The sequence below is a fragment of the Muntiacus reevesi genome, chromosome 3 (assembly GCF_963930625.1).
Source record: "Muntiacus reevesi chromosome 3, mMunRee1.1, whole genome shotgun sequence".
In the NCBI taxonomy this organism is placed as follows: domain Eukaryota; kingdom Metazoa; phylum Chordata; class Mammalia; order Artiodactyla; family Cervidae; genus Muntiacus; species Muntiacus reevesi.
The window spans coordinates 81,509,254-81,535,494 of NC_089251.1; the positions used below are offsets into that span (position 1 = coordinate 81,509,254).

Sequence of the window (26,241 nt, forward strand, 5' to 3'; positions counted from 1 at the left end):
ATGTTTCTCTCCTGAAATTTCTATCTTGCATTTATTGTTGGTAAAACTAATCCCAGGTGTTACTGTTTCTGTGTTTTATTCTTCAGTTTTGAATGATGTGGGCTGAAAGCTAATAAAACTCCTAGGCCAACAAGTATTGACTTAAGGAATTACATAATTTGCCAGGCTACAAAGTGGTCTGTTTCTTACTGAGAAGTGACTTGCCAGTTTTTGAAGTGAACTTAGTTCCTGGATGCCTGATTGAGAAGCAGTGCTGTCACTGGCTGCCTGAACTCATGTTATTTCTCTGGCCTTCTGCTCTTAGAAGAAGCACATTGATTGTATTTAAAAATATTTTTAAGGCCCTTGTTTCTGTGAATAGAGGACATGGTTCCCTGTTCTTATCGACGTGCTCTGATTTCTTGCTAACCTCCCTTCATTTCTAATTTTTTTTTGACATGTACACACTGCTTTATTTATTTTTGACTGCATTGGATCTTCATTGCTGCACAGGCCTTCTCTAGTTGCAGTGAGTGTGGGCTATTCTGTAGTTGCTTTTCACGGGCTTCTCATTGCAGTGGCTTCTCTTGTTATGGAGCACAGGCTCTAGGTCCATGGGCTTCAATAGTTGTTGTGACTTTCTGGCTCTAGGGAGAGTACACTTCAGAGTGGTAGCACAGGGATTCAGTAGTTGTAGCTGCCGGGCTCTAGAGCACTGGCTCAGTCAGTAGTTGTGGTTCACAGGCTTAGTTGCCCTGTGACATGTGGAATCTTCCCGGACCAGGGATTGAACCTGTATCCCTTGCATTGGCAGGTGGATTCTTACCCACTGTGCCACCAAGGAAGTCCATCCCCTTCCTTCATTTCTTTATTTTCATTTCATATATTACAATATATTCTCCTTCCTGAAGAATATACAGTCAAAAGTAAATATTCTCTTGCCCATTTTACATCCATGATTACCGTATTCTAGTGAATATCATTTTATGGATTCTTTAATATTTAAAAAATCAGAATTTTAGAGGAAATTATTGTATGAAATTTCATCTCTAGTTGCTTCATCTTTTCATTTTTTGTTTTTAGTAAGATGAATGACGGTAGTCATTTCTTAGTGTGGCACTTATTTGGAAAAATTCATTTGAGGTGGTAGTTTCTGTTTCTGAGGGGTCCCGTCTGCTAACCATCTGTTGATTTTTATCTCTGTTGATTCTTTATTTTTTATTTTATTGAGGCATGGTTGACATACACTGTTGTGTTAACTTCTGCTATACCACAGAGTGGCTCAGTTATACATAATCTTTTTCATATTTTTTTCCATTATGATTTGTTACAGGATGTTGAGTATAGTTCTCTGTAAGATCTTGTTTCTCTGTTTATTTCTGTATCTAGATATTTTCTAATGCTGTTTATAAGTGGCAACCTGAGGAATAAACTGGATGGGATTATTAGTAACTGATAACAGAATTGTGCTTGGGGACGGCATGAGGTGCATTAAAAGCTTTTATTTTTTTATTTTTTATTTTTTTAAAAGCTTTTAATCACAAGAGGAGCTTTCAAACATATACCATCTACCTGGTATACCACAATTTATTTGGATAATTTAAGAGTTTGCTAACATTGGGTGTCGGTACTGAAGACTACTAGCCTGTATGATTTGAGACATTTTTAATTAAAGTCTGCTTTTAGTTGAGAAAAATGTTAATTAAACTTGCTATATTAAGGTATTCTTTCCCTATCTTCCTTTCAGTTATGTGATGATGATGCCATTTAAACGGCAGGCTCTGGTGGAATTTGAGAACATAGATAGTGCCAAAGAATGTGTGACGTTTGCTGCAGATGAACCTGTGTACATAGCTGGTCAGCAGGCTTTTTTCAACTATTCTACAAGCAAAAGGATCACTCGGCCAGGAAATACTGATGATCCATCAGGAGGCAACAAAGTTCTTCTGCTGTCAATTCAGAATCCTCTTTATCCAATTACAGTAGTATGTATTTTAGTAAGACAAACTAAATTAAACGTGATTTTGGAATTTGCCTTGGGTGACTAACCTGTAGTTTTCTTCACTGCCATATAGGTATTTGAAAATAGTGGGTTTAAAAAAAAAAGAATTATTAAAAGTAATCTTAGTTTTGACTATCAAGTTTAATGAACAAAGAAAGACATGGTGATCACTGAAGTTGTAAAAAGGTCAGAAGCATAGTTGTCATAATTAAATAGACACATTACTTTTATTTACTACTCTCACTGTTAACTCTCTTTCTGATAATAAAGTATGGACAGACTTGTTGGAAATGATCCAGGAAATCTCTGTCACTCATATGCCAGCACATACATTAAGAGCATCTAGGTAGTGACAGAATTCCGTGGTACAGTAAGATGTATTTATCATTATAAACTGTTTAGAGATAACTTGTTAAAAACTTCTCTTCTTCACTCTTTCAAAAAGTAATGTTAGAATTTTGAAAGGATACATGTCCTGAGCCAGTTGAGTTTTCTACTTTATAATAATTGCATGCTGTTTAACAATAAACTAGTGATAAGGACACTTGATTTTTGTAATGAATAAAATGTCATAATAAGAGGAGCTTCATTTAGTAAGATTTCTAGTAAGAGTATATGATATTTGAACATAAACTTTTAAAGCAATAGATTTAGAGAGATACTAGGTATCTGTTTACTTTTGTGATCTGTATAGACTTATTAATAAACACCATTAATATATTTACAGTGTTTGGTGTTTTTGGAAAAAGAATATAACTAGCACAAGTACTCTGATTTGTTTATTATATCCTTAGTTACCTAATGGTGTGGCTCTGTAATTGTAGGCACTCAAAAAATTTGAAAGTTGAAGAATTGTTCCTAATTTAGGGTTCTCTCTTAGATTCGGGCATCTTGTTTGGTGAAATTTAACTCTTTATAAGTGATCTTCCCTGGGTCTTTTATCTATAGCCATTGTCCTTGAAAAATAAATACTGAGTTGTGCTACTCCTGCTCTTTAATAAGTATTTTTTATTGTAATTTAAGTGATTATAATATTAAACATTTCAGAGTCACATTTGGGAAAAAATATAATTGGTTACAGCTTTGGTTTATTAATTGTATCATCAGAGATTCTTTTAGGTACTTAAAATACAAATTTGAGGATTCATTTAGGAGATTTTAAGTAATAATGCTTTTCAAATGTTTCAGTGGAAGTTCTCTAATGTGAGTATATTGTGTAGGTGAACAAATAACTTTAGATTTATTAAAGTGTAACAGTTTTTAAGGGTTTAATTCGTGCTTAATAGAAATGACATCATGACAGATTGGTTTTTTTTTTTTTTTGGTTAAACAAAATAGAGCTTAGCTTTATTATATTTCGTAATATAAGATGTGATGGAGTCTTGTTTTCTTTCCTTCCTAGGATGTTTTATATACTGTATGCAATCCTGTTGGAAAAGTGCAGCGTATTGTTATATTCAAGAGAAATGGGATACAAGCAATGGTTGAATATCCTTTATTTGTAAATTTTTTATTGATGTGTATGAATGCTGTGTAATATAGATCTTACTTTTTCCTGCTTAATAATATTGAGAACAAGTAGTGTTTATTATCCCCTACCATCTAGTTGTCTTAGGTTTAAAAACAAAACTGCAGTACTCACAGAGAATTTTACTGTTTTTGATAACTTCTACTGTAAAGTAGTCTAGTGCTTCATCTTACCGTTTGCTTGCTTTTTTAATGGGGGAAAAAACCACTGATTATATGTATACTTGTATACCTTTTTGAAATTTATCTCAAATGGACTTTTCTGAATCTCTTTAAAATAGTTTGGAAGTATCAAAATGTTGGAATCAGTAGAATGTTTCTTTCCTTTTTTCATTGAATCTTTTAAATGATCATTGTTTATGTAAGACCTACTTTTCTATGTTAAATTTGTTGTATATTGAGTAAAATGAGCAAGCTGTATATATAGTACAATCCCATTAAAAAATAATTTAAGAAAAACATAAAACTCTAACCTATGTGTACATGTATATGCATAGAAAAAAGTAGGGATATATAATGGTAATATATATTATATATATTACTCTGGCAAGGTATTTTTGCTTTTTCTTATTACCACTTTTGTGGTTTGATTTTTTTTTTTAAGTAAATTTTTAAAGGCCAGTAAAATGAGGATAAAGACTATAAACTCAACCTTCTCAGAAATATATAAAAATCAAGTATTTCTTTTGTTATTACATTGATTCTTTGTAATATTCTTCCTACTTTATTTTTTTGGCTTTGCTATGTAGCTTGCAGGATCTTAGTTCTTGAACCAGGAATTGAACTTTCACCCTTGGCAGTAAAAGTGTGGATTCCTAATCACTGGACTGCCTAACAGAAAGTTACCTGTTCTTCCTACTTTGAGAGTACAGTATTTCCTATTCCAAGATAGCAAGCTATAAAAAGAGAGAAGGGTTCTTGCTGATTGGTCTGATCCGGCAATACAGCTTCTGTATGTGCTGCCAGTGTTTCCACCAGTATGTGAAAGACATTGGCTTCATTAAGTTGACTAAGTGAACTTCCTTGAATGGATCATCCGGTACATCTAACTTCAGTTCAGTCGTTCATTTGTGTCTGATTCTTTGTGACCCCATGGACTGCAGCATGCCAGGCTTCCCTGTCCATCTCCAATTGCTGGAGCTTGCTCAAACTCATGTCCATTGAGTCGGTGATGCCATCCAACCAACCATCTCATCCTCTGTCGTCCCCTTTTCCTCCTGCCTTCAGTCTTTCCCAGCATCAGGGTCTTTTTCAATGAGTCAGAACATATAACTTATGCAGAAATGATACTAGCTCTTTGTATATAAAATAAAAGTTTAAAAGCTTCAAAAATCTAAACAAAAAGATAGCAAGCTGGCCTTTGATAGGGAATGAGACCATGCTCCATTTTCCCCCTCCCACTCCCCAATTTATAGTGTATTTCTGATGACCTAGAAGGATTAATGTAGATATTTTGGTTGCATTATGTTTTCTTTGGTACCCTTGATCTTATAACTAAATTCTCGTACTAAAAATTGTTAGAAATTTTATTTCATAAAACATTTTCAGAAGTAAGTTATTTCTGACTTTTTTCAGTCCACTTCTTAAGGGAGTGAATAATAATAAATTTTGGACACTTTAAACCAAATTTCCTTAATAGAGCTTATGTTTGAATCAGTTCTTTGTGCCCAGAAAGCTAAAGCAGCTCTCAATGGAGCAGATATATATGCTGGATGTTGCACACTAAAAATTGAATATGCAAGGGTAAATATTTTTTTTTCAACACTTTGCCAAAGAAGTTATTTATGCTTTGAATACACAGTTTGAACTTCCTTTCTTTTTAATCTTAACAGCCAACTCGTCTAAATGTTATCAGGAATGACAATGACAGTTGGGACTACACTAAACCATATTTGGGAAGACGAGGTAAGTATTTTATGCATTTTAGATGTACTTGACATCTGCTGTCAAATTTTTACATGCAGTTAGATTCCTTTTTCCTGACATGAGCTAGTTCATTCAAATGAAAATCTTGTTGGTGAAGCTTTTGTTGCAAAAAGCCTTGTAATGCTGGAAAAGAACCTTGAACATTAGTGCCCCCTTCTGGTATGTACTGAGTTAACTTATATTTAGTTCAACAAGGAGCCCACACATACAGGCACGCCCGCAGTTCAAGGACTTGCATTTCTCCAAGCAGCTCTCTCTCTTTGGAGGAGAGGAAACTGATTCAGAATATTCCTTACAAACTTCAAACTTGCACACTGCTTCTCTATGGAAAGGACTTTCCCCCCAAGCTGGACGAGGCATTAAGAAGGATAGAGGACTCCAGCAGGCTGACTCTACACTTCATCATGCACAACATCGGCATCAACAAAAAGCCCTCTGAAAAACTCAGACTTGCAATTCACCTTGACTGCATACTGCATGCACCATCACCCCAAGTTGTTAAAGGAGGACACTTAACAGTACTTCAGACTTGCATGGGATGAATACCATGATAGACTGTTCCCATTTATTCAAGTTGTATGTATATATTGGTTTGATTTCCCTTAAGGTTTCAGTTGTAGAATTTAAAACTTTTCACTGACGGATACTACATTTTATCTACAATGTTGTAAATCTTAATGCCCATTGCTGTAACTGTTAGCAGCTTAGATTCAAATTGTTAATCGAATCCTTAAAAGAGGATATAATCCTTAATAGAGCTATCTACAGGTCTTGGGAATTATAATGCTCAACCAATCCACACAGATATTAAAGATAAAAGAAATAGATGCATACTTGCTGCACCTAAGATTACTTTCTTGTTTTTGTTTTCCTCAATTGTGGACATTGAATAACATAATAATGAAAAGATGCATTATATGTAAAAGAAGATTTTCTGTGTGGTTTGATTTTTGTAAAGTGGCTGTTTATAAGTTGTCACTTTTTGTAACAATTTTAAGAGTATCATTCATGTTAATCTGTGTAACTAGAAATTTTGACCTTTCAAATGTAGGTGAAAGTACCATGTCTGTTCAAGGTAGAATATATTTAAACTTTATAAATCTGAAAACAGGAGCATTTCATTTGAGATGCATTTTCACCTATAACTTATAAATGCTAGATTTCATGAGCGTAGATTTGAATGATAAAATTGTTCAACTGACTGTGTGGCAATTCTGGAATATACAAATCAAAATGTGGATCTTGTAAAAACAAGGGGGCTGCAGTATTGGCTACATCTCAACTACAATATCAGTGTTTGAACCATGTGTTGGGAAACTTCACCAAGATGAGTATATCCATAGAAGTCAATAAACTAGGAAAAATTTTATGCATCCAAAATATATTGATCAGTAGGAGCTCCATAGTGCATGTACTCCTGCCAAAAAAAAAAAAAAAAGACAATGTGGTGATCTTTGCATGTTCAAGTATTTAGGATTTGGGGGTAATTGACCCCTTTAATTCTTAGTTCTCAGGAAATCATCTTGCCTTATGCATGGGTTTGCAAACAAGTTTGATAATGCAGCTTAGGCTGGACCCCACATTTTTTACTGCTCACAGAAATCTGCTTGGCCTGGGCTTGGTGCAGTTGCATACAGTACTGAAAAGCAAAGCCTTAGTACTCAAACAACAGAACGAGTGGTTGATGAGAAATCTCTCACTTCTGGCAAGTCACAGTCACCGAACATTGTTTTGTGTTTTTCTAAACTCATTTGAAATAGTAAGTTTGGTTACTTTTCTCTTAATGTTTCTTAAGATATTTATGGACATCCTTCTTATTTTAATAGTGCTTATTTCTGTTCTTTTAAAAGAGCTGAGTTTTACAAAACCCAGCTTAGATTAGATTTTTATACAAGAAATTATAGTCAGGAAAGTTTAGAAATGTAAGATAGAAATTTAAATAGGGAAATATAATTAAAGGAGGTAAAACAGTTAGCTGTTTGTACTTTGAAAGGGAAAAAATTCTTGTTTTCTGATTCCTTACAGATATTTGTCTGTATAGCAAATATCATATAGCAGTTTATTTTTGTTTTTGTAGTGACTTCAGCTTCCATTGAATTATAACTTTTCCTACCAAAAATGAGAATGACTTTATAAATATAACCTCATTTCAAAAAGTTCTTTTCAGGTCAATTTACATTTTAGTGCAAAGAATTCTTAGCCTAGACTCCGGAGGATCCCCCTAGAAATGTTAAACAAAACGTGTGTGTGTGCATCTTTTGGGGAAGAAAGGTCCACAGCTTCCATCAGATTTCAGACCGAATCCATGAAAGTTTACAAACCACTGTTTATACATTGATAAATTCAGTGTTTGACTCTTCCTTATACTTCTTTATATGACCTTATGTTAGGTAGTGCATTCTTCCAGTTATTGAAGAGAAATTATTAAAGAGAAATAATGACAATGTTTGGCTGAAAGATACCTTAGAGATCATCTACTCTCACTCCTTCATTTTATACATAAAGATTATTTCTATGATTGTATAGCAAATTAGTGGTTAAGTTGAAATCTTAGTTGATTCCCAATTCAGTGCTCTTTCTTTTATAGCACACAGTTAACTGTCAGTAAAACCAAGCCATGAAGACTTTATGATGGTTTTGGTTTAAGATTCTTAGATCAGATAAGCACTTATATTTAGCATTTGGTTGCATTCTTGAGCAAAGGAATGTTAGCAGTGTGGAATAGCAGACTGGATTGATAGAGTGAGACTTAAATGATAATACTGGGAAGAAGGAACTGTGAGTGTTTAGATTGGAGGAGAAATAAATAACTTTGGGAATATGGAGAGGATCATAATAACTTCTAAGCATTTGAAAGAGTTTTTGGAGAAAGACTAAGTATTGAGTAAGGCTGTGAGGCCCTAAATGGAGTAGAATATATTTAGAGGACAAATTTCTATACAATATAGAAATTAATTTTTTCATGATTTAGGACTAACTGAAAATGTAAGGGAAAGTAATGAGTACTTTGTTACCAGAGTTGGGTCAGCAGAGGCTAGGTGGTCCTAGTTGATAGCCTCAGGGATGATATAAAGAGAATTTATACACTGAATAAAAGTTGAACTAGATGACCTCCTACGTCCCTTTCAATGCTGTGATACTTGAAATAGGTAATTAAAACGATACTTCTGTACCCTGAAGTGAAAATTAAAGTATTTCTCATCTCCCATTAACCTCATTTGTTTAGGTGACTAAGGATATGTAGAAAACCTTTCTTTTTGAATTTTCAAAGAATGACCAGACTCTTAAGATTCATTAAAAAAAAAAAAAAAAAAGAAAATCTTACTGAATACCATAATTTGATCAGCAAACTTTCTCAAAATATTACACAATGATTTTTAAAGTTTACTAACATAGGAAGTACTATTTTAGAAACTTAGAAGTAATTTTTTAAATTGTTATCTTAGATTTGAGGAAATTGGCATGTCTCCCCTAAAGATGTAGTTAGCATAAAAATTATCCTTTAGGAGTATTGTAGTACTCTCGTCCAATAATGTAGCCCCCTTGGTTAGCTTTAACTTGGCATATTTAAGCTTTGGGGGTGTTCCTAGTTCTGCCTGGTGTTAAGGTCTATAGACAATGGCCAATCCATGATACAGTATGGGCCAGTGATGTGAAAATCTCCAGCTCTCAAGTCAGTAGGTGTTTGTAAATATGTGTATATACATACAAAATACTCTGTGTTTACTGATTGTGAAACCATGTAATACAGGTTGTTGTTGGCTTATGCTGAACTTCTTGAAAGAAGCCCACTTTGAAAATGTGTTGCTGTTGAAGCTAATAGTATGCATCAGGTACTGTCTTTCAAAAGTACTGCACTTAAAGCTTGTTTTAAAGACATGTATTGGTAAAAAAACTTCTGTACAGTGTCAAGCTTTAGCATTGTGTACCTCACTTTCTGAAAAGTATCCATTCTTTCCTTAAATTCGAAAGTGTGATTGTATTTGGCGTTTGCCAAAAAGATATTTTCAAGTTAAGTGGAATTTGTTAGATAGAATTATTTTCTTAAACTTCTGGTGTTTGTATTTAAATTGGATATGAATGGATGTTTAACATTAACCAGGAATCACATTTCTCATGAATTGTAATGGATGTTTTGAATGGGTGTTTCCCATGTGAGAACTCTGTTAAGTACTTGAGTCAAAATTGTTAAAACCCTGTTTCTACTTTTGTGTCAGATAGAGGAAAGGGTCGCCAGAGACAAGCCATTTTGGGAGAACACCCTTCTTCGTTTAGACATGATGGCTATGGTAAGTTTGTCAAGGCAGAAGGAAGGTAGTATAGACAAACTCTTAGAATTTTTGCATTTCTGATGAAGAATGGCACAATTCTTGTCTCTCCTTTTTTTTCTGCTCACTTGAGTTGGTTTATGGGATCAGTCTCTTATTAATATACTCCAAAGGAGTTGTCCAAAATCCTTTGTTTTCTTAGGCTGTTGTTATATCACATAATCTTTGGGATAAATGAGAGCTCTTGTTTAGGATTGAAAGCTTTTTTACTGTTACATTTTGTTTTGTTTTGGTTTTGATTAGTTATGAGCTCCAGACTGTTAGAAGACCAAAAAGAAGTATAGCTCAGTAAGTGTATTTTCTTCCATTTCCAGCAGTTATGAGCAAAGAGGAATTTAGAGTAATAAAAGGCAGAGTGAATGGGATATTTGTTGAAAAGGAAACATGATTTTGGTTAGATCTCTAATTCTTTTAGTTCTACACTTGGTTAAATTTGTATTTAGTTCTTTTTTTTTTTCTTAAACTTCTTAGTTTTAATGTTTGCTTTCTTGATAAATTAAGATTATGAAACCTAGATTAATAATCTTCCCCAGGAAAAAGTTAGGTATCTGGCTGTGGTCTTTATAAGTAGATGTTGAGAATTGTTGATAAAAGTTTAAACTGGTTCTAAGTTCTGTGTTTTTAAATCCTTTTTTAGTTTTTAGCAGTAGTTATTGACCCCACCTATTCTGTGGTTTAAAGTTGAAGTACAATTAGCATTACTATTAAAAGTGGTAGAAACAGAAATTGCTATGTTGTGTTCTTGGGATTTATTATTGAAAAGCCTCCAGTGTTTCCTGTTGTTTGAAATGTTTTCAAATAGTGTACATATTTGATGACCGTTCTTTGCTGTGAGTTTTAGCTTAATCCCTAGTGTCTTTTTTTGATTTCGAGGAATTAATTACATGTGTGTGGATGTCTCTAATTGTCCATTTTTTATGGTAGTCTGTATTGCAGAAGAGATTTTGAAACAATGTGTTATATCAAAATAGTAAGTGTGGTATAAAGTGAAAATTTTACTGCAATCATTATAGTGTGTTCCTTGATCATTTTTCTTAGTTGTTTCTTTAACAGTAAATATTAATATGGTCATACAAGTAGTTCTGATTCTTCAGTAAAGAAACCCTGTTAGGTATTTACTGTGCATTGTATAATGGAGGGTTTCAAAAGAATGGCTCATCAAAGTTTGTAGTATAGTTGTAGATTATATAAATGTGTCATGGCAGTCAGCTTAAGGCCAAAAATTGGTTAAATATTCTGCCAGAGGGAGTTAGAAAAAAATCTGTGAGCATATAAATGAAGGACAAAGTACTACAGTAATGATGACACAAACCATTTTCTCAGTGTGGCTTTTCAGGTTTGTCTTCACTTAATAAAATACATGAAAATTAATAAGAATATGTTATATGCCCTAGAAGAACTTTGTATTTTCTGAAAGCCTGTTGTGAAATTCTCTGTTGGTTTCATGCCAATAGAGAGCATGTGTGTATAAATTTTAAGATGTAAGCTTAAAGAGAGATGCAAAACTCTTTGGAATGATGTTTGTTAAATAGGGATCATTCAGATTCTGAAGAGTCCTACTGAAGGATGGTTGTGGTGGGTTTGTGTAGGGGCACCTGCTCTGAGCTGTGTTTATTGAAACATTTGTCTCAGAGGAAAGTTTGCTCTGTTTTCCTAGGGAAGTAAGCAGGATGGGGGATAGGAGATAATGATGCATAAAGATTGACTGAAGAGGGAAGTAGCATGAAGAAACTGGGGTAAGAGCAAAGATGGGAGTCAGTGCTCGTGATACTGAGCCTTTTTTACAGATGCTTCAAATCGTAGCTGTGTCCCTTCAGGTCAACAGTTCAGCAAAGCAGGTTCATTTGCATTTTGGTGTCATATCATAGGCAACTTTTCCTTTATAATAGCAGGTGAAAAAGGAAGAAGTTTATTTAATAGATTAAACTTGTTCACTAGTTTATTATAGCAGTATAAATCTGTGCTTTCAGAATTCTTTAAATCTTTATTTGAAAGCCCAGTCATGTGATGTGCATGGTAGAAGCCCTCATACTTGAAAAGTGGCAGAGAATAATGTACAGATTTTAAAGTATTAAAGATGGGGAAGGCCTTCAAAGTGTTCAAAATGCCATTTATGTAGCATTTTCTCATATAAGTGAATTTTTTAAAAACAGAAGCAGCAATACTTTTTGCATGAGTTATTTAGAAAGCTTTTAAGAGACTTGTTTTTAGTCTTCTTAATATAGGTAATGATTTAAATAGTGTATATAGCATAATTTAACCCTGCTGGCTCAGTGTCATTACAAACATCAGATAATCTTTTGCACTGAATTTGTTACCTATGGCATTGGATCTAGAGTTTTTGGACCTTGGTCAACTTCAGCAGAGTAGAAGTTTCCATTACCCATCTAACATACATATTCCCACTTTCTGTGAAAAAATTTAGTCGTAATAGTGTAGTGGCATTACTGTACAAGCAAATGGTAGTATTAGGGGAAGGGCTGGGTGTAGTATAATATATATGTACATTTTTGCAGTAGGAGTAAGAATAATTGATATTTAACGCCACCATATGTGTAATAGTCTAAATTAGAGGCCAAAATACAGAGAGGCCGAAATACAGGTAATTACTTAACAAGTGACTCACCATGAGCTATATTGATTGTTTTGATAAACTAGATTATGGACAATAAGAGCAGTTGAAAACCTTGATCAATTTAAGACAACAGTGATGATGATATATTGATAAAGTATACCTCCATAAAATTGCAGGAATTTATACTATATTTACATGTGCTCAGTGATAGTATTTCTGTGTTGTTATGAATGACAGTTATATTTAGAATATTGAATATTGAATCCACATAAGCTGTAGTAATGTGCTATGATACCAAAATATAGTAGTTCTTAGTAACTCATTCAGTAGATGACAAGTGTTCCTTAGTCTTACATAAAAGTGAAAGCCAGTGGCATTACATATTCTTTATTTCTTGAAAATGAGGGAAGGACTCGGGTTTTTGGATTGGTTTCTTGCACAGTAGGAAAATCTTTCTATGCACCCCAGAGTATGCTTCTATAATCACTGACTCAGCTCAGTCGGTAAAGAATCTGCCTGCAGGGCAGAAGACCCAGGTTCAATCCCTGGGTTGGGAACATCCCCTGGAGAAGGAAATGGCTACCCACTCTAGTATCTTGCCTGGAAAATCCTATGGACAGGGGTGGGCTGCAGTCCATGGGGTCACAAAGAGTCGGGCATGACTGAGTGACTAACACTTCACTTCAGGAGCACTAAGATGTGTGGGTTTACACACATTTTGAGTTACATCTCTCCATCTTCATTGCTTGTTCTCAGTTCTTATGCCTCTCTTCTTCCTGTAAATGTGCCCTCTGCCAGCTTTTAGTATCACAGTTTCTCTGGACTCCTTCATTCCGTCTATTCCATTCAGTCTAGCTGTGTTTTTCCTTTTGCTTCTAGTCTTTTATGGATGGGAAAACTGAGTAAATTGAAGTTACTTAGAGCTACTCTAGAGTTAGCTAGTTGATTCTTAGTAAAGATTCTTAGAATGAGAGACATAGTTTTGTGTGTGTTTCTGTGACAGCAGATTCAGATATTCAAGCATTATCTTCTTTTGGATTCTTGATGTTGCAAAAAATGGAAGTTGCTGAATAATGATAACCTCTGAGTGTGTTTGTGGGGGGTTATTAACTAAATAATAACTAGGCTTTTTGTATCCTAAATTAGAATCAGGAGAATACAATACTAGCCTGAAAGTACATTAATAGTAAAATATATTCAAGGGGACAGCTTCTTAGTGGAACTAAAGGTGTTATCTGTATATAGATTTCACTGAAGATTTTATTGTATTATTCCATCCTCCAAAAGATGTTGGCAGGTTTTTTTGAGTTTGATGTATAATTTATATATAGTGGCCCAAAGTTTTACACTGATTCCTTTTCATCCATCCATAGCCTGATCTTACTTTTTGTTAAAATCACTTTTTAAAAATAAGAACTTAAACCCTGGTGTATGCAGTTGTGTGCAGGTCAGTGTATATTGGAGCTGGTACAAATAAATACAGATTTTTGTTAATTCCCACAGGTTATATTTGAATATTCATACATTTGAGTTTTCCTTGGATATGCATCAACCTAGCTAATAAAAGTTTGTTTTTGTGTGTGGTGAAGTGTGTCTGCTAAAGTTTTATTTTGTTTTGTTTTTAATAGGATCCCATGGTCCATTATTACCTTTACCGAGTCGTTACAGAATGGGCTCTCGAGATACACCTGAGCTTGTTGCCTATCCATTACCACAGGCCTCTTCCTCTTACATGCATGGAGGAAATCCCTCTGGTTCAGTTGTAATGGTTAGTGGATTACATCAACTAAAAATGAATTGTTCAAGAGTCTTCAACCTATTCTGCTTATATGGAAATATTGAAAAGGTGAGTTTCATTTTTTTAAGAAATTATTTTTTAAAGTTTCATTTTATGTTAACTTCTTTTGCTGGTTTACATAATAGGAAAATCTGAAAAGGCTGCAGATACATGTGTCTTCTCGTATTCAAGAGCATGCAGGTTCTTTCCATAGTGATCCACATGAGTTAAAAATTCATTAGGTAGAAATTTAGAAATTGTTTTTTGTTTGTTAGTGATCAGAGTAGATTGTTGATACTAAAAATATTTTCCTATTTTTATTGAAGCATAGTTGCTTTACAATGTTGTGTTAGTTTTTGCTGAATAGCAGAGTAAATTACTAATATAAATAGAAGTCTAAAATGGTATGTAGTTTAATCAATTACTAGCATATTATAGGCATAAAGCCTATACTTTTAAAATCACTTTAGATATATTCTGGTATTTAACTTATTGAACTTTGGAATTTTGAAAGAGCAGTTACTTTCTTGGAGCTTGGTTACATAAACATGTCTTAGCACTTGGCTGTCTATGAATTGTAGGAGAGTTCTAAATTGATCCATCTGCCTCCCAAATGCTAGAGTTCTAGTATCTTCTGCAGGACAACATGCTTTTTACCTCAAATCAGTATTTGAAACTGACCCACTTTGATAGACTGTGTCCAAAACTTTCTGTCTGGAAGCTTTATACTGAAAAAGTAGCAAAACATGTAAATTTCACATGCTTTGAAGATCTTTAAAACTTCATTGAACCTTATTTTCACTAGATAGCTCTGTGCTTTCCCCAGATCTGTGATGTTTTATTGATATCTCACAAACACTTAGAGTCCCTGTCACAAAGTATGTTCTAAACTATTTTTGAAAGAATCATGGAAAATTTAACTGGGGAAATGATTGGTAGTCTTACCAGTTGTTTGATACATTTGCTAATTTGAGTTTCAGTACTGTAGTATGTTGTTTTTTCCTGTTGTTTTAAGTGATTTTAGTATTGTTTTCACAGCACTAAAAGAAAGTACAGTGTGTGAGTCATAAGTGTATGTGGAGGGGCATGGAATTGCTACTTTAAGTTCTTAGTTCATTAATTCTAAAGCCCCCTTGATCTGAGACAGTAACTTGGAACATTTCTGATAAAAAGAGTTTCCGTTACCTATTTGACCATGTGAAAGAGAAAAAGAAGAAAAGAAAATTCCATATTTGGTTTAGGGGATAACATAAGGAATATTTCTGCTTGTATAACTAGCCAAGAATACATGGAACAGATTTAGCAGCATTGAGAAAGGTAGTTCAGAGTTTTTCATATACACATTTATCTTATACATCTGGGTGTTCTGTTAAAGTCCAGGAACTGCATAATTTATAATTGATATGCTTTAATGTGTATTTTAACCTTCTTTACATAGTGTTACTTTTCTGTTTGTGCTTTTCACATTTGTAGACTATTGGAGTTAGGCAATTTAATCAACATTTTTAGAGCATTGTTTTTTTGTGTTGTGAACTATTGTCTCATTTAGAAATCAAAATCACTTTCTAATAAAAACAAAATTTTCTGTATGTTATTTGAACAATTCTGGTCTCTCCACATCTCAAAAAATTAAAAAATTTAAATGTTACATTTTAAGCCATCATAGTCCTTTAAAGATCTATTTATGGTTAGTGTCTTCTTTTTTTTGAGATTTACCAGTTGAACTACATACTTCACATACATATTTGGTCACTATTATATTTGAAGAAATGTTATTGGATTAAATCAAGGGAGAGAAATTTTGCCCATAGGAACGCAATTGATTTCAAATAAAACTGAAAAGTTCCACTACAGCTGAGCTTTGTTCAAGTACAGGTGTCGTATAATAATACTAGGATAGCCTATTAAAATTGACAGTTGCAGTGATAGATATAAATGCTATGTTGCAATTTTTTGTGTAAGTACTCTCACTATTCCTTGAGGTTAACAGGTTAGAACTGTGTTTAATATGTTATTAACGTTAGTAATACTTAATAGATATTTAGGGACTTTCCAAAGCATAGGCACTATGCTGAAAGATAGTCATACTTTATCCCATCTAACCCTTATATCATTATATACTAAAACTGGAATAATCTGAGAGGATAAATATGGCTTCTCTCAAAGATGTCGTGAAAACGTGTATTTCCGATTTTTTAAACTGCCCCTACCTTGCCCAAGCCTTCCTACTGGAAATGCTATCTCAAGGTCATTTTGTATTACTTCTCATATAGTATCTTGTTTGTTACTAAGGCAATAAATAGCGTCCTGAATAGTTGGTAATTATTATTTACTTTAACATTTCTGACCTTCCTACTTGAACATAAGCTTTAAGAAGAACATATCTTAAAAAAAAAAGACCATGTCTGTTATGTTTGCCATTAAATCCCCAGTACATAGTACAGTGCATGATTATTAAAACATATTAGGTACTTAATAAATGTTTATAGGATGAACAAATATTGATGAGTTCTGCCAAGTGTTATCATTATCTCCATTTTAGAAGGAAATCTGTGGCTCAGAGAAGTGAATTGCCCCACATCACACAGTTAATAAATAACAGAGTTAGGGTAAGCCTCTGCTCTTCTTCAGTGTGTTATACAATAGAATTGCAGTCTTCTGTTTTAAACTGTTGCATTTTGATAAGAGTTAAGAGTGTCCAATAGAAGAGCAGAATAAAGTTAAGATTCCAGGTGTTCTTCTTTACTTGCCATCAACCACTTATAATGTCTTTTAGAAATTCTGTTACTGTTAAAGGGAATTAAATGTTCACCTTTTGGGGATTTTGTACTTACAGGTAAAATTTATGAAGACCATTCCTGGTACAGCACTAGTAGAAATGGGCGATGAGTATGCTGTAGAAAGAGCTGTCACACATCTTAACAATGTCAAATTGTTTGGAAAAAGACTTAATGTTTGGTAATTATTTATCTTAAGTGGTAAATTTAAAAAACATTATCCTTTTTATCAGAGACATTAATTTCCATTTCAGAATATTTTATTGTACCTGAGGGCACATCTGAAACTAGCAGCTATAATGGTGTCATTTTAGACACTTCAGATCATATAATTTAGATTTTGTGTATTACTTGTACATAGTTTCATAATCAAAGCAAAATGTTAAAATGAGCAATTTCTTGTTTTCTAATATGAAATTATATTCAGTAGGTTTTTCTAAGTGTAAGAGCGATTGATTATAACTCAAACTAACTTTATTTTTTTATTTTTTTTTTACATTTTATTTATTTTTATTTTTATTTATTTTTATTTTTCAGTGGGTTTTGTCATACATTGATATGAATCAGCCATAGAGTTACACGTATTCCCCATCCGGATCCCCCCTCCCACCTCCCTCTCCACCCGATTCCTCTGGGTCTTCCTAGCCCACCAGACCCGAGCACTTGACTCATGCATCCCACCTGGGCTGGTGATCTGTTTCACCATAGATAATATACATGCTGTTCTTTCAAACTAACTTTAAATATTAAATGTTAAAAATAGTGAATAGTAAGTATTTAAATTGTATTTAAATAGCTGCGTATGCCTTTTTTGTTAGGATTGATGCAGGCATATATGTTAACAGTTTGAGACTGCCAACTGCTGCTTTTATCTAACAAAGGTATGTTCTATACCTCTTTGATTTCTAATCTTTAGTGTGTCTAAACAACATTCAGTTGTTCCAAGTCAAATATTTGAGCTGGAGGATGGTACAAGTAGCTACAAGGATTTTGCAATGAGCAAAAACAATCGCTTTACAAGCGCTGGCCAAGCCTCGAAGAATATCATCCAGCCGCCCTCCTGCGTGCTGCACTACTACAACGTTCCCCTGTGTGTCACCGAGGAGACCTTCACCAAGGTGGGCCCTGAGTGCGAACTGGGAGGTGTTCCTGTTGCTTATTTTAAAGTATGGGACGTTTAGCATCATTTTAAGGTCTCTCACTGTTCATCTTCTGCTTTTGATATTATTGGTATTTTCTTTACTTATTTGGTACTTAATACAGTTCATCCTTTGATCATTATATTTTTCTGGCCTCCATCCTTCATTGGTCTTCTATTGTTTTGTGGCTCAATATTTTTGAGAGTTGGAATTAGAATTAGTCCTGCATTTATAAAGTTCTTTTACCATGTCCTTAAATCTCACCCATAACAGAACTTTATATATCCTGGCATTTTCCCCTAACTGCAGGAAATGCTTCAGAAAAGAATTGATTTTTCCAGAACAGCACTCCCCACCTTAGGTACTGAGTTAAACCCTGGTCACCTGTGAGAATATGTTTCAGTTACAAGTCTTGGCTTTATTGTATAGCACTAAAATTGTATACGTAGTTTATAGGATACCACCATTTTAATTGATTTTCTCATGTAGCTTTTTAATCTAAAAACATTTGGTTTAATTCATTCATGCCATGCTCAAAACTTTAAATGCTACCATAAAGTTTACTTTCTTGGGGGGGGGGTGTCAAAAAAGGTAGGAATATTATTTTGGCCTTTTTAATGGAGTTTTACATTTCTTTGACAGTTGTGTAATGACCATGAAGTTCTTACATTCATCAAATATAAAGTGTTTGATGCAAAACGTAAGTGCACATTCCCTCTTTTTAAGTTTCCTGGTTAATTTGATGATAAGCAAATAAAAAGTGGATTTGTGTTTCTTTGTTTTGTTTTAGCTTCTGCCAAAACACTTTCTGGGCTTTTAGAATGGGAATGCAAAACTGATGCAGTAGAAGCCCTCACAGCACTAAATCACTATCAGATAAGAGTTCCAAGTAAGTAAAATTGTGTCATAATTATTCAGTGGGAGTTGCTGTCAGAACATTGATGATAATTTAAAGATAGCATTTATTAGGTTTTTTAAATATAGTATAATATAGAAGTTCGAATTTTAAAAAGGCATATAAATTCCACAACCCTCATAATTCTTATATTAGTGACCTTTTGCTACGTAACAGATTATCACAACATTTAGCAGCTTAAGACAGCAGCAAACCTGTGCTCGCTTCGGCAGCACATATACTAAAATTGGAACGATACAGAGAAGATTAGCATGGCCCCTGCACAAGGATGACACGCAAATTTGTGAAGCGTTCCATATTTTTTAAAAATAAATTAAAAAAAAAGACAGCAAACCTTTATTTATCTTACTGTTTCTGAGGATCAGTAATCTGTGTACAGTTTAGCTGGGTGGTTCTGGCTCTGGTCTCTTAAAGCTGCAGTCATTTAAGTCTTATGACTGGGGGCTGGATAATCCAGTTCCAGGCTCACTCGTGTGTTTCTTTGTAGGGACAGTCAAACCCTGTTGACCTTTTCATGGTAGCTCTTTTGTCTTTTGAATGAGTGAAAGAGAGATGAAAACAAAAGACCAACAAAACAGAAGGCACAGTGTCTTTCGTAACCTATTACTGGAGGTGCCATATCACTTACGCTGTAATCTTGAGGTCACACGGACCAACTGTGATACAGTGTAGGAGGAGGCTATACAGGGCTGTGCATACGAGGAGGTACAGAGCGTTGAGGCCCACTTGGAGACTGACTTCCATAAATCCTGTTGATCTTTTTAGAAGAAAGCAATAAATACATATGGTTTAAAAACTCAAATGGTACATACTGGTACAAAGTGAAAATTAAAGCTTTCTATAACCCCTAACCTTTCTGTCTTTTCCTTTTATTCTTCCTTCCCAGTATATATATCTACCTTTTTAAAACTTAACACAAAACGGTTCTTTTATGCATACTGTTATGTGCCTTGTTGTTTTCACTTAATGTGTCTTGGACCTGTTTCTGTATCAGCACGTGTAAAGCTACCCCCCTCTTTTTCCCCGCCCCACAGAGGAGCTGTTTTTAGTAGTGATGTACCACAGTTTACTTGATTTATCCATTTCCCCTGTGATGAATACTGCTTGTTTCTAATTGTGTTTTTTCTATTACTATAATAAACATCCTAATAGTTGCATGTTTTATATTTGTAGGGCAGTTTCCTCGTAGAGAGCATAAAGGTTTATGTTTTGGTAAATGTTGGTAGATTGTCCTTGGAAAAGGTTACACGAGTTTACTACCTGTGGTGTATGAAAATGCCCGCTGCCCAACTCTCTTACCAGTGCTGAGTGTTGTCAGACTTTCGATTTTTACCAATATGATAGATGAAAAATGGTATCCCACATTATTTTAATTTGTATCAAATCAAGTGTCACTCTCTTTATGATGGTAAATGGCCTCTGTTTTACAGTGCAAAGAATATACTAGTATTAACTTTTGAAGCTTTGTGCCACGTAATTTACTTAGCTCCTGGATCTACAGGGTGTTGAAACATTATCTTTCTAAATAAATAATAGGAGAATAACTAATATCAGTTTTATTAGGAGTGATGATGAATGGTAGTGGGGGGAAGAAGAATACACACTGAAGTATTTGTGGATGGAGTAACGTATCTAGGATTTGCTTTAAAATATTCCAGTACCCCAAAAGCGTATGGATAATAGGTAGATGAAGTAATAAGCCTACCAAATGTTGACAGTGAATGAAGGTTTGTGGGTGTTCATTATACTGATCCATATATTTTTTCTTGATTGAAAATTTTCTTAGTAAAAAATTAATAAGCAGGAATACCTCCTCTCATTTTACCTTAGTCACAAAAATAAATAGTGAGGCTAAATTTTTGATGGAAGATTTTAAAAGACTTTATATGCATATTTGAGATATATTCAAAATATAATATATTAATTATAAACTCCTTGAAGACAGATAGTTTTTTTTTAATCTTCTGCAGTGTCTCGCTAATACTTGCTGATATATATACTTTTATAGGAATTTTTTTAACACTAAAATTCTGGTACATTAAGATGACATAATTATTTCTTTGCATAATCAGTTGACGAAGAACTATCTCTGCTTGTTCTGAAAAGTTAAAGAAGAATGTATAAAATGAAAGTATATTTGTGTATTATACCACCCCTTCTTTTCTTTTTTTTTTCCCCTTCTTTTCTTTAGCAATTTAAAAATTTATATGCCCTGTTGATCAGATTTAATACTTAACTCTCTTAGAACTTTTTCAGCTAATTGATATCTTCTTTTACATTCCAATCTTATTCCATTTCCCAAACTATATTTGAAAGAACTTTTATAGAGTGATTACCGTTGGTGATATTTTCTGCAAAGTGAATTTTGCAAATGGACTTAGATAAGCCTAATCCTGATACTGTTTATCTATATATGATTAATTCACTAAAAAAAAAGAAAAAAATTTATGAGTGCATCCTATGTATCAGATGATATTTAGAACAACAGGAATGTAAAATGGACAATATTCCAGCCTTCATTTAGCTTACCTGATGGTAGGTATGAATGAACATAATCTTCTCTTTACCTTACACAGAAATTTTCCTTCTTCAAATACTATAAAAAAGTGAAATAATTTACTCTGCTAATTCAATTTTATCATGAAAGTTTGATGAAGGAAACTGTTAACTTTGTTTTTTAATTTTACAGATGGTTCCAATCCCTATACATTGAAGCTTTGCTTTTCTACATCATCCCATTTATAAGAAGAGACGAGCATGTTAGAATTTATGTTTTACCTTTATTACAATTTTAAAGCTACACTTCATTTAAAAAAGAAACTAAAATGGTTAATCTAATGTTGCCTTGCTTTGATTTAAGATTCTGTTCTGTAATAAATATTTTGCCTTGAGTAAATTTGTTGTAAACTTAAATATTGCTTTCATTTTAACATAGAATATCATAATGTAGACTATCTACAACTTTCTTGTAGATTATACAAATATATGATTTCTAATCTTATTTTTCTTCCACAGTGAAAATATATTTGCATTCTTAATGCTAATTATCTGCAAGTATTTTTCCATTGTGTATGAGATTAATGCAGGTGAAAGTATTGCATTTTAATATTATAGAATTCCTATTATATGTTTAGATGTTTAAGTATGTTGCAGTTATTCATATTAAACATGTATTTATTAAGTATTTTAATCAAGTTTGAGAATAACATTGCATATGTTAAATTTTAAGTACTACAGATTTAGCTGATTTTATATTTCTGAAAGGCTAAAAGACATGGATACACTTGTACAGTATGCACTCAAACTTATTTAAATTGGTGTATTTTTTTTTTCTTAAGTCATTGTCCATTTGTATTGACATGCCTCTGTTTCTAGTTCCAGTTTGGCGATTTTATAAAGTTACAACAATGAGTTAATGTGTTCATCTTCATTTGTTGCATGTGACTTGATCTTGAAAACACATCTGGTATTTGGCATTGAAATTTTAATAGAAGTTATAATTAACAATTCCTCTTCTAGATAATCTGAGATCCATGGATGGGCTTTAGGGAGTCTAAACTCCCTAAATTTGTATGTAGAATTTTGGGTACTTGCATTTTTATTTTTTACTCTGAAATCCATCAGTAATATATGTATTTTTCTACATGGTACAAGGTATAAGGATCTAATTTTATTTTTATTCCAAACAGATAGCTATTTGTTTCAATACCATTTATTAAACATTCTTTCTCCCACTGGATCTGTTTTTTTTTTCCTTTTTTTAGGAACAAAACATATCTTATACATAGGCAAGTAAGATGTAAGGACTGAGCATGGTATTGAGAGACTATACTATAACATCTGTTACCAGGTTCATAGCTTTTTAATAATAGAAAACTGATGCAAGCATTTTATTTTCATCTTTATTAGAAGAGAGAATTTGTTTTATCTATCTTGAATAACTATGAAATCTATAGTTGGCAATAGCCAATCTCTTGATCCTGAGAGTTTTAAACAAATTTGTATATAGCAGTTCCATTTAGATCTTTTGAAAAAGCTTTATTTTGAATTTTAACAAAAAAGCAGTTTGCCTTAATCCTTTTAGAAATGATGCAGGGGTTTAAAAAAGTTTTAAGAGCTGTTGAATAGAAAGTTTTGATGGAAATGAAGCATACATTAACATTTCTCATTGCATTTTGACAACGGTGGACTAATGTCCCTTTAACCCTCTAGATGTAAAAATTTTAAATTGAATCTAGAAGCATTTTAGACCCTTATCATGGAACCCAGTAAGTTATGTTGAAAGTAACCTGTGAATGAACTTCTGTAAATGTATGGTACTGGGCTGTATACATAAGTTTACCTGACTTTACAATAAACAAAGCTTCTTTTTTCCCTCTTCTATAAATACTTTTCTACATTTGTTGTAAAATTGAGATGTCTTAATTTTATTTATTTATTATTTTTTTTTTGAGATGTCTTAATTTTAAAAGGTAACTTGTGAGTTTGTGTAATAGTTGTCTCCTTCCCTTGCCCTCTGAAAATTAAGATGGATGTCAGTGTTACAGATTATTTTGTGCCTAAGATTTTAGGAGATAAACCTGTGAATGGTTGACAGGGCTTATTTAATTTATATGTGCTTTAAGTAGTATTGACTTTACATATGAATTCTTTTTAATGCTTTCTCCCCACCAAAGTGACAAGTAGATTCTTCAGATGTGATTGGGTTGGTAGGCTGGACCTTGCTGGTTTATGCACTGGCATGTCAGTCCTCTTGTTGCTGTCAGTAATGCTTCTGACAGTTTACTTGGGTTCACCACTGTGTACGCTTTGGTGACACACCCTCTTCCCTTATCCTTAACAACAGTCTTGCCTTCGTGAACTTTCAACTTTTAAGAGAACATGAAAGAGCAGGTTTTACAACTGCTCTTACTAAGATATAGTAGCTTGGGAACTACCCTGGTAGTCCAGTGGCTAAGACTCAGTGCTCCCAATGCCTGGGTTCACTCCCTGGTCAGGATACTAGATCTCACATGCCACAACTAAGACCTGTTACAGCCAAATAACTAAATATTTTAAAAAAAGAAATAGTAGCTTTGAGTTTAGTTTTTTAATACTGAAATTCCATTCCATAGCCAAATCCCATGAAACATTGGATAATAAATCTGTAGAAGTGAGTCATGGAATATAAACTGCCTTTTAAAATCCCTACTTTCCTGCTGAAGGATTACCCTACCAAATAAAAATTATTTGCAATTGTAGCTGGCATGAGACTTAGCAGCATCTTAGCGATTTGATTATCTAAACAGTATGTTTTCTAGGACTGAAGTGAGAGATGAGGGCAAGCATGACTGAATGGGGTCAATAATTTTATTTCATGTTTTTACATTGTTCTCTGCAGGGATAGGTTGCTGGGTAACTGCTTCTTAGTAGTTATCAGTGATATTCTCTCTCTAGAAGAAAATTTTGAGTGTAGAACATTGTTCCATAGTAATCTAAAGAAAGCATAGATTTGCTTCATTTAAAAAGTTCAGGTGAACTAAAGTCACCCTAATTTAGACAGCATAAGGAAACTGCTGTGAGCATAGGCTGCTTTGATCATACAGTACTAGCCGTATTAGCCCAAACTATTAATTGCTCTGGTAAATGGTTAAAAATAGTGGTTACCAGAGACTGGGAATGGGAAGAACAGAGATTAACTGCTAGTGGGTATAGGATTTCCTTTGAGATAATGAAAATGTTCTGGAACTAGATAGTGGTACTAGTTAACTACATTGTAAATGTGCTAAGTGCCACAGAATTGAACATTTAAAAATTGTTAAAATGGTGGTTTTATGTTATGTGTGTTTTACTACAGTGAAAAAAAAGGTCTGGCCCAGCAATCCTTCAGTTTAAACAAGGGCCTGTGCAGTACTTCACTTTAATGTAGCTAGTTAGGTATGTTGAGAAAAGGGTGTGGGGATAATGTGGGTTAGTTGCACCCCACCAGCAGATGTAATCCCAGACCTGGCTTATGGTCGTCTTATGCTGGCGGTCAGCTTTTGTTCTCCAGTCACCCTGCGGGTCAGGGTGGGTCACCGGCCAGGGAAGAGACGGCTCTTGAGCACCGTGAGCAGTTAGGCAAGCATTTGAGATGGGGAGAGGATGATTCCATGAGTAGAAACTAGAATTTGTCTGTGTTCTTAAACCAAAATGATGCACTGGCTGCACAGTACAGGTTTTGCTGGGACTCTGCTATGTTTTGAGCTACCCTGATTTAATGAGTCTCAGCCTTCAGGAAGACATATTAGTGAATGTAATCAAGTTTCCTTGAAGGTTAAGAGGGGATTTTACTCAATTGACCCAGTTTTATTTAGATTTTCACCCATATACTAACTATAGCTATTTCAAAGACTTGAAGAGGAATTCAGTGAGATTGATATTTATAGAAAACAATACATAGAAGCAAAAACATATATAATATATAAATTCTTCAGAGAGCCTTTTATTTAATACTGTTACCAAATCAAATTTGGATCCACTCACACACACAGTAAAACCAGTTTATTGACACTGGGCTGTGGTGAAGGAAGGTACAGTGTTTATTGCAGGGCACAAAGCAAAGAGTCCAGGCAGCTAATGCTCAAAAAGCCCAAACTCCCCAATGACTTTCAGGGAAAGATTTTAGAAGACAGGGTGAGGGAGAGGGTTGCAGGGTATATGTTCAATTTATGGGCATTCTTCTAATTGGTTGCTGGTGAAATAATCAAGAGTCAGCTTCATCAACCTTGTGGTTTCAGCCCACCTGGGGTTTACATGCTTGTGGATAGCCTACAGTTTTTCCACCTAGTGAGGGTTTCATTATCTGCAGATTAGTTCAAAGAATATGGCTCAGAATATTACCTATAGTTCTTGAGGGGAAACTAAAGGTCCTTGACATCCTTTAATGGCTGAACTACCATTATTTTGTCTTGCTTGACCGTTTTCCTTTTTTCTGTGTTTTCTCACTTCTCTGATTAAATTTATTGTTTGGAACTTGGGGAAGGCCTAGGAGACTCAAGTTATTCTGCAAATAAGAGGCATGCAGAAGGCAGGCAGGGGGGTCTGTCCCAGAAAGGTCTAGTTTGTTGTTTAGTTGCTAAGTCATATATGACTCTGCGACCCCATGGACTGTAGCCTGCCAGGCTCCTCTGTCCATGGAATTCTTCAGGCAAGAATACTGGAGTAAGTTGCCGTTTCCTTCTCCAGAGGATCCTCCCAACCCAGGGATCAGACCCATTGCAGGCAGATTGTTTACCACTGAAGCCACCAGAGAAGCCTTGCTGGGTTACAAGATG

The 26,241-nt window shown here is 34.0% G+C and overlaps 1 protein-coding gene and 1 non-coding gene across 3 annotated transcripts in view; both read left to right on the forward strand.

The window, feature by feature from the left end:
• The window catches only part of HNRNPLL (heterogeneous nuclear ribonucleoprotein L like), a 38,873-nt gene extending 15,540 nt beyond the window's left edge, over positions 1-23,333 (forward strand). The window contains exons 3-13 of one of the 2 annotated variants that reach the window (XM_065929417.1): positions 1,727-1,964; positions 3,384-3,464; positions 5,150-5,251; positions 5,341-5,413; positions 9,652-9,723; positions 13,966-14,183; positions 16,951-17,072; positions 17,808-18,009; positions 18,673-18,730; positions 18,821-18,919; positions 21,636-23,333. In XM_065929417.1, the coding sequence (XP_065785489.1) occupies positions 1,727-1,964; positions 3,384-3,464; positions 5,150-5,251; positions 5,341-5,413; positions 9,652-9,723; positions 13,966-14,183; positions 16,951-17,072; positions 17,808-18,009; positions 18,673-18,730; positions 18,821-18,919; positions 21,636-21,691 (1,321 nt within the window). In that variant the 3' untranslated portion in view covers positions 21,692-23,333. Of the gene's footprint in view, positions 1-1,726; positions 1,965-3,383; positions 3,470-5,149; positions 5,252-5,340; positions 5,414-9,651; positions 9,724-13,965; positions 14,184-16,950; positions 17,073-17,807; positions 18,010-18,672; positions 18,731-18,820; positions 18,920-21,635 lie in introns of both variants that reach the window. The other variant, XM_065929416.1, reaches the window with a different exon arrangement.
• Positions 19,143-19,249, forward strand: LOC136165579 (U6 spliceosomal RNA). The gene has a single exon (XR_010662588.1). It is a non-coding gene; the product is annotated as a U6 spliceosomal RNA (small nuclear RNA).
• Positions 23,334-26,241: the final 2,908 nt, after the last annotated feature.